A 13,173-nucleotide genomic window follows, 5' to 3' on the forward strand; every position below is an offset into this window, starting at 1 on the left:
CCACTGATGGTGATCCTCAGCACCTTCTAGGATAGTAGAAGGGAAGCAAAAGGAGGCCTTCGGGAAAGCAAAGACGGGGCGTTAGTAAAGTAGTGGAAAAAACCAGAGCTGATAGAGTCACTTCCACAGTCACTCTGCAACCACATAAACCTTCCGCAACCAGCATAGATATGGGCTGGACCATACCAGTTGTTTTCCGAATACACCGAGAGCCGAACCAAAGGAACTGAGGTAAATTCAAGCAGGAGAAATTTTGGTTTGGTAGAAGGATTTCTTGACTGCTAGAATGATAAGACAGTGGAACCCGCTGCCGAGGGAGACTGTGGTGCATCCATCCGCGGCGACATTTAAGGAAATAATACTTATTCATCCATTCAATCGTATTTATTGAGCGCTGTGTGCAGAGCACTGTACTTATCCAGCTGTCCCGGGCGGCTGACTCGCTCCCTTACTCGAGGCAGGCAGGGGGCTGGACGAGATGATCTCAAGGTCCCTTCTGAGGTTCTAGAAAGGAAAAACACTCCATCCTGTCAAAAGGCTAGGTTACTCTGCAATACTGCCACCGGAATCCATTACACGTGCCTCCATATGCAACAACAATTACACTCAATTATGAGCAAATGGCTAAATCGGAAGGACTATTTATTTGGCTGCAAATCAAGTTTTTCAGGGGAAAGGCTTGCTTTTAGAAGAGAGCTTAGTACAGTGCTCTGCACAGAGTAAGCGCTCAATAAATACGATTGATGAAGAGAGGCATTAAAAGAGAGATGCCATCAAACAAGAGGAATAGAGCTAGCAAAATGAACCACACTGTTACAAGACTTGCTGTTTAATGCTGATGAAATTAAAACACTTGTTGAAACTGAGATCCTACGGTACGACCCTTGCGTGTATTGTTTTGGGTCTAATACCGCTTCAAGGAATGTTTAAAACCGGTTTCTCCCATAATAAATCACTTTTAAAATATCATATTTTCTTGCATAATCACCCCAATTTTTGGCAACCGCAAAACAGGGGAGGGGCTTCATTAATTAGACTTAATTCTAGCCACGAGGAGCAGGAGACCAAAAAAAAAGGGAAGAAGAGGAGAAGCATGGCCTAGGGGAAAGCACACAGGCACTTGCCTGCCCCATGTTCTCGGGCAGGTCGACTGCTTTGGGACTCAGTTTCCTCATCTGTAAAAGAGGGATTTGTTCAGTCGTACTACTGAATGCAAAACACTGTACTGGGTGCTTGGGAGAGTACAACACAACAATAACCGGACACATTCCCTGCCCACAACGAGCTTACAATCGTTCTCCCTGCCCCATCGACTCTGAGCCCCAGGTGGGACAGCGCCTTCCCTAGTGCTTAGCACAGAGCTTGGCACATAGCGCTTAAATACCACTATTTTTACCATCACTGTTCAGAGTGAGGAGGGAAAGAGGGGAATAGGGAGAACAAGGGAAGAGTTGACTGGATGCCGGGAAGGCACTCACTGACTCCCACCCACCTTCCGCTCGCCTCTTCCCACGCCCGAGGCCCTCGCCGTCTCCACGAGCCTGAATCCGCGGCCTGAGCTCGTTCTGACCCTACTCCTCTTCTGAGCTCAGCATGAGCTGCTAATGCTGCTAAGAGAAATGATCGTTATTATTGTTATTATTATCCGCTTCCTCCCCAAATCGTGGGGCGTGGCAGAGGCAATTTTGCGAGCGAATAGAGGTGTCCCTAAATGATGCGGCTTAGCGCTGCTGCGATGCTTTCGTTTAACCAAAGAAGAGGAAACAGATAAATACTAATGAGGTTTTACTACGATGCGTGATTCATTTAAGACGGCTGAGGTCGGACACATTCCACAGACACTGAGCGAAGGTTATGCCTCTCTTCAACAGGTAGCATGTATTACTGTCACAGAACTGGTCAGAATGACAAGAGCAGGTTTAATAGATAATCCACATCACGCTTGATAATGCGCAGAGGTGTTCTGTCGTGGCCACGTCTGATATCAGAAGACCTAAAGCAGTGGAGAGTAAGATGTTCGAGGCAAGCTGAAAAATCCTATAACCGAGTACACTTTGGTTGGAGAAATTTTAAACTTACTTTACAAAGTTCCCCTTACAAGCAACACAGCTACATCCTAACCAACTTATTTTTAACCCCATGCCAAACTCCAGTTTAAGACTGTCTAATTTTAACACGCACTCGTTCCTAAGTAGGAAAAAAAATACTGCCAACGACATGTGCCTTGAGTGTTCAACTGAAAGAAATTAAACTGTTCATTTGCCACTGTAATAATTTAATGTATGCCAGCCAAATGAAATACCTGTTATCTTTATTTTCATTATTCAATTTAAATTAAACAAATCTGCCAAGTATATTTATGTAACATTCACTATATACACATGATTTAAACAGCTGCAAGGTGATTCTAGATATGCCGATGACTCTACTCTTAGTTAAAACGTGACAAGTGTCGACGGTGCCCGGCGATGCCCCTTTCCACCTTCAGCGGCTGCATTTCCCCGGCACGCGTAGGAGCGGAACAGCTATGGGCCATGAAATGGATTATCGGTAAACCTTGAAAAGAAGGTGATCAACTACCATACATTAACAGTCTTCTAAATGTGAGGAATATATTGGATGAGAACGTAGTTTTGTTTCCGTTTTCCATTTTTTCCCCCCGTTTTGCTGTCATCCTAATGACGCACGACTTGATTCTCTCTTGTTTGAAGGCAATAATACCATATAACGCTCCCTGGCAGAAATCTCGTTTGAACTGGCACTAGAGTAATTCTGAAACAAGAACGACGGCGACGACGACATCGACGACAACAACGACAAAAAAAACAAAGTACCTCTTTGGTGAAGCCCAGGTACCCACACTATTTACTGAACAATCTGTAAACAGGACTGCACAATGCCTCGGCTCTGAGGAGGCGACTAAGGTACCACACATCTTCCTCATGGTTCTTTCAATGGTTTTTTTTTTTTAAGAAAGTATTCTAAAGCAGGGAGTAAAGCAAAGGACAACTAAAGAGGATAGAAAGATCCCTGTTTGAGATTTTTTTTTTCCTTTCTTTTTCTTTGTGGTTTTTTTTTTTTTTTTTTTTTACAAAGTGCATAATGTTTGAGTTTCAAAAACTGTGTCACTGAATCGGCCCGCTGTTCGCCAGGCAGCTTCCCGTCCCTTTCACTGTAGAGGTCACCGCACAAAACACAATCCCTATCTACGGGCCAGAAGAGTCTCGCTCGTGGGTTTTCGGGTGCAAACAAGCCGTCCAATCGCTCTCGTTTGGTTGCCTGTGCGTTTTGGGGCGGGGGGGTTGGGGGAAGGCGCGGATACCAAATCGTTTTAATTAGAAATGTCAGGCTTAAGATTCATCATCTGCGTATACTGCATTCTGACGTAGTCTTTAGTGTTTGGAGCACACATCTGAAAACTCCTTGGTGCTGGCAGGTTCGGGGGGCCTCCATTGCCAGCAATGGACTTAAGGGCTTGGTGGGAAGATGGGTGCCCTGGCCCCCAAGTACTCAGGAGGAGTGGGCGTTCTCCAACAGCGGGGGCCCGTCCCGGTGCATGGACGGGTGAGTGGGCTCCCTCTTGTACGTTTTGGGAGGAAGCTTGGGGATGTGTTGAGAAGTGCTTTGTCGCGGAGGTACGGGCGGCCCGGCGACGGAGTGGAGGTCCACGTCTTGGGGGATCAATGGGGGCGAGGGCGGGTGCCGGCGGGTCCCGTGAGGGGAAGGGGTCTGGGGGGGCGGGGGGGTGAAGGGAGCGGGGCTGTTGGGGAAGAAGGCGTTGCCGAGTTCGCTTTTGCGGCCCAGAGGGGGAGGCTGCAGGTGCAGCGGTGAGCTGGAGAAGACGTCGGGGGTCCTCACGGGTTCGCGGGGCGGCAGTAAAGGAGGGCTTTCGGGAGGGTCCGACAGGGGGGTCCGGGCGTCCGGCACCGAGTACCGTGGGGAGTAGCCTTTCGACGTGGGTTGCCGGGGAGGAATCGCCGGAGGGCTGTCCAGATGCTTAGACATCATCTGAGGCAAAGGAGACGAGAAATACGTCTTCACTGGGGCGGGCGGGCCGAACGGATCGATCGAGCGCTTACTGGGGGCAGAGCGCTGTACTGAGCGCTTGGGAGAGTACGATATAACGATACCACAGGTACATTCCCTGCCCACGATGGGCTTAGTCTTGAGGTGCAGAAACGACAGGGCCGACAGAGCCGCCTTCTGTAAGGCGCCCAAGGGTGTCAACCTGGTCAGAGGTTGGCAGAGTAACACAGATCTGCTCGAACAGGGATGGTGTACTGGATGATCGAGCACTTATTGGGGGCACAACGCTGTACTGAGCGCTTGGGAGGGTACGATATAACGATACCACAGGCACATTCCCTGCCCACGATGGGCTTACAGTCTAGAGGTGCAGAAACGACAGGGCCAACAGAGCCGCCTTCTTTAAGGCACCCAAGGGTGTCAACCTGGTCAGAGGTTGGCAGATTAACACAGATTTGCTCAAACAGGGAGGGTGTGCTGGATTTCAACGACTGAAACCCATGCTTGATCTCGAAACCCACGTTCTCTGTAACATCGCAGGTGGGTTTTCCTCCAGGGCCTTTAAAAGCTCCGTATAAGAGATCATCCGATGACCACAAATGATCCCCTTTTGACCAAGGTGAGCTACTTCTACTCCCCTTCACCAAGGGGAGAAACATCAGCGTGGCCGACGGGATAGTGCACGGGCTGGGAATCAGAGAATTTAGGTTCTAATCCCGGCTCCGCCGCCCGTCTGCTCTGTGACCTTGGCACATCACTTCTCTGTGCCTCAGTTCCCTCGCACTGTAAAATGGGGATTAAGACTGTGACCCCTATATGGGCCAGGGACTGTGTCCAACCTGATTGATTACCTTGTATCTACCCCAGTGTTTAGCACAGTGACCGGCACATAGTAAGCACTTAACAAACATCTCTAAAACAAACCCCCAGAAACCAATCCAGTAGTTTGGGGGTTTTGAGCAGTTGAAAAACACAGCAGAAGGTAACGATTAGGGGGAGGTGAATCATTGTTCTGGCCTGTTTGTTTCACTCCCATTACCTTGTAACTTTCCCAGCGCTTAGAACAGTGCTTTGCACATAGTAAGTGCTTAATAAATGCTATCATTATCATTATTATAAAGCTTCCTGGGGTCTGACTATGCTGTTTGTTTTTGTGGGTTTTTTTCTTTTTAAAATGGTCAAAGCGCTCACTATGTGCCAGGCACTGTACTAAGCGCTAGATAGGAAGTCACAATTTTTAAGTTCCAATTTTCCAGCCGCCAGGCTCGAGGACCGGAGACCCAAACTCGACGATCCCGTTCAGCCCGTCTCGTTTTGGAAAAGCAGCCCGGCCTGCTCCTACCTTGGATGGAGACGATTCGGCTGGGGCGGACTCTGGCCGCCTCCTTGGAGGGACTGGGGGAGGGACGGGAGTCTCATCGGTGCTCTTGGTAAAGCTGATGGATGATACCGAAGCAGATCCTGGGGATGTGGAAGCAAAAGAATATCTCATTTTTCAAAATCGTCGTCGGGGATTTTAATCGGAAATTATGTACAAGTCCGAAACACAGGGAAGAACTGCGCAATGAATCCCAAGAAAGAAGCGCAATGAACCACGATCCCAATTTTTCGTTTTCCGAAGAGAAAAAATGTAAAACATGCAGAAATATTTTCAGCAGTTTCAAGAAAGAAGTCACCTAAGGGCATTCTGTTATTTTGACCTCAAAAATGGCCTTTCCATGGTTATGGTTCTCTCTTGCCCACGAATTTTTGACTCACCATATTCTTATTCCAAAGACGCTGATAGTAGTGGAATTATTTACACTACCAGTACCACTCTTATCCTTTAAAGCAGGGATAAGCCTCAATGAAACACATCTACCACTAAGAACAAAGCTACCTGATAAAATTTCACCTGATATACTGAGATAAGGAAAGGAAAGCTACTAAATCAAGTCCTTATCCAGCTCAGCAAGATTCCAAAGGCAAAGTCACAGTTTGGCTTGGAAATGAAATAAGTGCAACACTGAGGCAGGCTACATGATTATGAGTATCATACAAAATGAAGGTTACCCATAAAACATATTCCAAGTTCTGGTCTATATTTCGGAGGCTCCTTTTAGCGTGGCTTTCAATTTTGTTTCCCCAACATAGCCAAGTTCCCTGTGCAGACCATTTTGGGATACTGCAGCAAAGTTTCCTTTGAAGTGTTCTGACTGACTTGATGTTAATGTGCCTTAATATAACTTAACTTTAGATAATGACACCTATTGAATGTAGAAAATTCCTTGTGGGCAGGGAACTTATCTACCAACTCTTTTACTGTAATCAATCAGTGGTATTTATTGAGCTCTGACTATGTGCAGAGCATTATACTAAGCACCTGTTATATTGTATTCTCCTAAGTGCTCACTACAGTGCTCTGCACATATGTGCATATGTTCACTCAACATATTCCAACAATGAAAAATGGTAAAGCTGTTAGTGCTTTTTTGCCAAATAGGAGGTGAAAGACAATGCTTTATTTTGTACACACAAAAATCTAATTTACTAGCTTTCATTTTGGGAACAAATCTGCGTTACTATTTGACTACATTTTTCGTCACCGCTTAAAAGTATTTATGTTGCTTTGGTTAATTTTTTTGGCTCTTGGGAACCCAGACTTCTTCTGGGAAACTACCCTTGGTTTAGCACTATTCGGCTCAACACCATTTTTAGGGAATCAATTTTGAGGACTAACTGGACTATAATAATAATAATAATGGCATTTACTAAGCGCTTACTATGTGCAAAGCACTGTTCTAAGCGCTGACTATTCTAAGCGCTGTAACAATAACCCCCACCCGGGATAAATTATATCTTTATATAGTTGTTAAGCGCTTACTATATGTCAAGCACTGTTCTAAGTGCTGACGGACTGACGGATAGATTGATAGCATTCAAAGATTACCCAAACCAGTTATTTCCATATTTCTCAGACTAGGATGCCCCCAGACTATAAGACACAGGAAAGTTTTGAAAGAAAAAAGTTAGGAAAACCTGTTCGGAGTTTAATGGATCATGCTGCCTTTGCATGAATATTCTTCCCACAACTCCCCATCTCTGCTAACATTTTTCCATTTTTAGAGAAGCAGCATGGCTCAGTGGAAAGAGCCCGGGCTTTGGAGTCAGTGGTCAGGGGTTCAAATCCCGGCTCCGCCACTTGTCAGCTGTGTGACTTTGGGCAAGTCACTTCACCTCTCTGGGCCTCAGTTCCCTCATCTGTAAAATGGGGATTAAGACTGTGAGCCCTACGTGGAACAACCTGATCACCCTGTAACCTCCCCAGCGCTTAGAACAGTGCTTTGCACATAGTAAGCGCTTAATAGATGCCATTATTATTATTTTTCCTCCTTTCAGTCCACTCTGTCTTCGGGTCAGCCGTCTCAAGTGATCTGGATGTTCTCTCAGCGGTTGCAGTAAACAGGGACCCTGGGCCCTTTGAAGGTTTGAGGGCTGGAGATTCCCTCTCTGTGCACCACATTGGCACAAAGGGAAGGAATATCCTGGAACCTCAGAGGAATGGAGAAGATTCCCTGTCCTTCAATTCTGAATGGCCACAGGGACTCCTTTAGGAGGCTGCAGGGGTGGGGGAGAGTGGGAGCCCGGGAGAAAATCCCACTACAGAGGGTTGTGTTCCAGTGTCAGACCCACTGTGGGCCTGGAATACTCCGGGAATTATGAGGAATATTCCAGGAATGTTTTTTTAATAATTTCTAAATCTGAAAAAGTACATTTTCTAAAAATAACTGTGTTCTATCCACCTCATTTTAAATAATAATAATTCTGGTATTTGTCAAGTGCTTACTACATGCCAGGCACTGTACTAAGCGCTGGGGTGGATACAAACAAATTGGGTTGGACACAGTCCCTGTCCCACTCGTTTTACAGATGAGGCAACTGAAGCACAGAGAAGTGAAGTGACTTGCCCAAGGTCACACAGCAGACAAGTGGTGGAGCTGGAATTAGAACCCATGACCTTCTGACACCCAGGCCCGGGTTCTATTCACTAGGCCACGCTGTGTTGTACTAAATTATATTGAAATCAAGATCCTCGACAGATGTATGAATATTCTTTTTATAATCAAGTAAAACATACTCTAATTAATAACTTTTGATCATGAGGTTCACATCAATTGTGGAATCTTGGATGAACAAATATTTATTCCTTACACCTATTAAGCCCTAAAATAGTAACAGCACTTTGTAATGAAATTCTATGAAAAATGTATTAACTTTTGAAGGAATTAGCCACCAAATGAATTGTTTTCCTTCACAGTGAACTTGTTATCTGTACTATTGTGGGGAGCTACATCCATTCGAAAAGGCCTCAGAGTGCTGGTTAAAAAAAAATGGATTTGTCCTCATAATTTCCCTGTGAGGTAGAGGAATTATCCCCCTCTATATAGCTGGGAAAACTCAGATCCAGAGAGCCTAAGTAACTTGCCCAGATCCTAATAATGTGAGTGGGGAACATATCTGCCAACTCTCATTGTAGCGTACTCTCCTGAGCACTTAGTATAGTGCTCTGCAAATAGTAAGTGCTCAATAAATACCACTGATGATGATAATGATGCTCTTCTGACCCTCAGTTTTCTGTTGTGGCACTGACATTGTGCTGCCTCATTTTACAGTCCCAAACAGGACGCTAAGACTCCTGGGTTACTTATTTCAAAAGGCAACCAACTATATTTATTCCCATCTAAAATACCAGGTTTTGCCATATGCGTTACTGCAGGGTTAAAGAATAAGTGTCTCCTTAAATCAATAAAATGTTCAAACAGGGAGGAAGCTTTCATGAAAAGAAATGAGTAGATCAAAAGTAGCAATGCTTTAGCGCACACCACCTGTGATCAGAGGTAACAGAACAGGTGAAAGTCTCAATGATCAGATGCTACAAGCAAGGTTCCTATGCTGACAGACCCAAGAAGAGTTTCAGCAGGAAAGGTTACACTTGGTTGGAATTTCAAAACCGTGGAAGTGTTAGAGGTGAGACTTAAACCAGATATACTAACGTGGGCCATGGGGCAGGGAAACCTGGATAAAGATGGTATCGCTGCCTGCGAAAGGAAACAAGAAAAAAAAAGATTTTTTTTCTTCCATTAAAATCAGTTAAATCCAGATGTAAAACTTGGTTTATAACAACAAGGGCTAGTTCTGTGTTTTCTCATCTTAAAGAAGTGAAATATGATTATACAGATAAGAGCTGAGGATGCAAAATACTGCATTGTAATTTTCTTCTTACTGTAAAGAGTTAATACCAGGCTGGCAAGTTTACAATTCTCCCCTCTCTTCTCCAATGCTCTTTGGTGCATTTTTGCAAAGAAATTACTGAAACCAATGGGTATATCTTACATAATGGCATTTACTTAAGCAGGGAGCTAAAGAGACAACGATTGCTTTAGTTGTAGAACGAATCGAGAGCCAAATTATAACTAAAACGGAGAATGCTATGTACACAGACTCAAATACATTTGAACAATGGAAACAAAGAAGCCACAGCTTTCGGAAAGCTGACGGATGAACGTTTAGGAAGTTTTCTAAAGGCCAACTATATTCTCAGGTGTAAGATATGCAAAACAAAGGTTACAAAGAGCTAAAATTAGTTCCTGCCCGCGAATGAAAATGAAACTTCTCCTCACCTTCCCATTACAGTCAGCAATACCACTGTCCTCCCTCGACCAAGAAGCTCACCACCTTGCGGGTGGACAGCTTGGACTCCCTTGCTGCCCTTGACTCCTTTTTATCCTGATTGTCCCGAAAACCTGCCAGTTGTTCTTTCTCCACAACCTTTCCTGGTTCTCTTCTTTCCACTAGGCCAGAGAAGCAGCACGGTCTAGTGGGGAAGAGCCTGGGCATCAGAGGACCTGGGTTCTAATACCAGCTCTGCCACATAACCACTGTGTGACCTTCAGCAAGTCAATTAACTGCTCTGTGCCTCAGTTCCGTCATCTGCAAAATGGGAATTCAATACCTGTTCTCCATCCTACTTAGACTGTGAGCCCCATGTGGGACTTGACTTGAATCTAACCCTTTCAGATCCAACAATGACTTTCCCCAACTTCAAAGCCTTATCAAAGGCACATCTCCTCCAAGACGCCTTTCCTAAGCCCTCCTTTCCTCTTCTCCCACTCCCTTCTGTCGCCCTGGCTTGCTCCCTTTATCATCCCCCTTTCCCAATCCCACAGCACTTATGTACATGTCTTTGATTTTATTTACTCATATTAATGTTTGTCTCCCCATCTAGCCTGAGAGCTTGTTATGAGCAGGGAAGGTGTTTGTTACATTGTACTCTACCAAGCGCTCAATAAATACCCATTATTTAGAACAGTGCTTGGCACATACTGAGCACTTAAATATCATTATTATTATTATTACGTATCTGCTGTCTTCACTGACTATTTCCCAGCTAACATATTTTGCTCCACCGATGCGAACCTTGCTTGAATGCTTGGTATTTCTCTCTAGAAATTTTCAATGGCTCTCCCCGTCATTACCAATTATCACATGGCCACTGAACGGCATTTCTGAGTTTAAAATCCATCGCCAAAATACCCATTCTTCCTAACTTGGGCTGACTGTGATTCCTTCAGAGTGACCATGCATATGCTTGGAGCATATCTACTGCTACCAAATCAGGGGAGGACTAAACTCTTTGAAATGTTTTTGAACAGAAACTTCTTGGAGCTTCAACACATTTAAAATGGAGAACCATCTCTATGAAGAATCAGAGACTCATCTCCATGAACCAACTCTATAAAAGTAGGGGCACCTAATTTTAACCAAAGGCATTTTAAGAGAGGGAAAACAATAAAATTTGAGATCTTTTTATCACTTATATATACCCATCCCCAGCACCTGGGTATGTATGCTTATTCATCTGATTACTCTAGTTGTGAACATTTTTATTTTGTCTCCCCTGCCAGAGTATAGGTTCCTCATGGGTACAGAATGCTACATTTCTTTGTGTTTGTACTGTCCCAGGCACCTGGAACTGTATTCTGCTCTCAGTGGGTGACCAATAAATACTATTACTGCTACTACTACTTTATTCCCTGTCAGAGAATGAAAATGAAAAAAATAAAGTAACTACGGTATAGTTTAAACTATCTTGCTACGGTATTTTTTGAACACATACTACGGTAGCATGCACTGAGCTAAGCTGAGCTAAGCACTGGGTAGATTGGACATAGTCGCTGTCCCACATGGGGTTCCACAGCTAAGCAGCAGGGAGAGAAGATACTTTATCCCCATTTTACAGATGAGGGAACTGAGGCATGGAGCTTTCAGGTGACTTGCTCAAGGTCACCCCACAGGACAATGGCTAGAGTTGGGATTAGAATCCAGCTGTCCTGAAAACCAGTTCCAAGATACTCTCAATAGGACAAAAGGCTGGACAATTTTTTTCTTCTGTTTTCTTCCCCCTGAATTTGATTTCAACTTTTTAAAAACTGAGGAAAGACTGAACCATTCTTAAAAATCAAATTCTGGGAGGAGTACTGTCTAGAAGGTTGTGTCATTCAAACCAAGTTTGCACAGTTTAATCTTTCTAGTCCTTCAAATTTAGTCTGAATCACTGAGCTTCATACTACTTACACTATGAGCTTCCATTTTTGTATAATACCTATTCATTCATTCATTTAAGTGTATTTATTTAGCGCTTACTGTGTGCAGAGCATCTAGCCTCCAAAGAGCTTCAAACAGCACCTGTTTCTTTTTTTTTTAAAAGATAAATCATCCATATCCCTGTGAAGTAGGCTGGAGGTGAATTATCCTCATCAGAAGGGTCTCAGCTTAAAGGAAATTAAACAAGAGACGATCTCCTCCCTCAAATACAGCAAAACCAACGAACCCTACATATTTTCTGCAGTTTTGCTAAGTTTTTGAGCTTTGTTTTCTACACTGGCTATTCTAGGATTGGGTAAGAGAAAGAGACAAGGAGGGGCGATAACTATAAAGTAGTAATGAAACTGAGGCACGCACAAGTCCCTAAGCTGGCGTTTTAAAACAATCCTCTTTCCATCTTACGGAGTTGCCTAATTGCTTGGCCAGATTCGAAGCACAAACGGAAAAGCACTGTTTTTGTTCTCCCTCCTCATTTCCACCTCCAAAATAAAAAAACACTACATCTGCAGCAAAAGCTTCCTCTACAGACACCTCACTAAAATTTCCCCCTCAAATCACTGATTTCAACACATCCTATTTATTCTGTTCTTCCTAAGCAGCTAACACAGTGCACCATTCCTTGTGAGGCACGGAAGCACAAGTACAACAGGGATTTGAGCAGAGCAGAATGTAATAATAATAATAATAATGATAATGTTGGTATTTGTTAAGCACTTACTATGTGCCAAGCACTGTTCTAAGCGCTGGGGGGGATACAAGGTAATCAAGGTTGTCCCACGAGGGGCCCACAGTCTTAATCCCTATTTTACAGATGAGGGAACTGAGGCCCAGAGAAGTCAAGTGACTTGCCCGAAGTCACACAGCTGACAAGTGGCGGGGGCGGAATTAGAACCCATGACTCCCAAGCCTGGGCTCTTGCCTCTTAGCCACCCCTTCTAGACTGTGAGCTCACTGTTGGGTAGGGACTGTCTCTATATATTGCCAACGTAGTTCCCAAGCGCTTAGTATAGTGCTCTGCACACAGTGAGCGCTCAATAAATACGACTGAATGAATGAATGAGTATTTGCGTGTGGTGTCAGGGGACAGAAATGAGGCTTTGGTTAAGGTAAAATAGAGCCCGCATGTCCAGGAGCCAATGGCTGCGGGGAAGTTGAAACACGTACTAAATTTTATAGTATTGTGTAGCTTCGTACAGGTCCATATTGCTCAGCTCCTTTTTTTCTTCCAGAGACTTAACGGAAAGCATAAACCATTAGAAAACTCGAATGCCTCACACCTTAAAATAAAGGTGTGGGAATGAGCTTTTGGTTTGCACTGGCCTCATTAGCTGGACACATTAAAAGGCATGAAAGTGGCCGCGTACCTCTGATTTTGGGGGGACAGAAAAAAGTCTTAAGAGGGTACGACAGACCTATACTCAGTACTACTACTATTAGTAGGGATAGCAGCGTGGCTCAGTGGAAAGAGCACGGGCTTTGGAGTCAGAGGTCATGGGTTCGAAT

General features: G+C 44.4%; 1 protein-coding gene across 2 annotated transcripts in view; it reads right to left on the reverse strand.

Annotated features, from left to right (window-relative positions):
• Positions 1 to 3,075: 3,075 nt before the first annotated feature.
• The window catches only part of SOS1 (SOS Ras/Rac guanine nucleotide exchange factor 1), a 281,791-nt gene continuing 271,693 nt past the window's right edge, over positions 3,076 to 13,173 (reverse strand). The window contains exons 21-23 of one of the 2 annotated variants that reach the window (XM_038740444.1): positions 9,060 to 9,104; positions 5,369 to 5,487; positions 3,076 to 4,008 (exon numbers count right to left, since the gene is read on the reverse strand). In XM_038740444.1, coding sequence (XP_038596372.1) covers positions 3,511 to 4,008; positions 5,369 to 5,487; positions 9,060 to 9,104 — 662 coding nt within the window. In that variant the 3' untranslated portion in view covers positions 3,076 to 3,510. The remainder of the gene's footprint in view (positions 4,009 to 5,368; positions 5,488 to 9,059; positions 9,105 to 13,173) is intronic. The other variant, XM_038740531.1, reaches the window with a different exon arrangement.

Source organism: Tachyglossus aculeatus, chromosome 1 (genome assembly GCF_015852505.1).
Source record: "Tachyglossus aculeatus isolate mTacAcu1 chromosome 1, mTacAcu1.pri, whole genome shotgun sequence".
Classification (NCBI taxonomy): domain Eukaryota; kingdom Metazoa; phylum Chordata; class Mammalia; order Monotremata; family Tachyglossidae; genus Tachyglossus; species Tachyglossus aculeatus.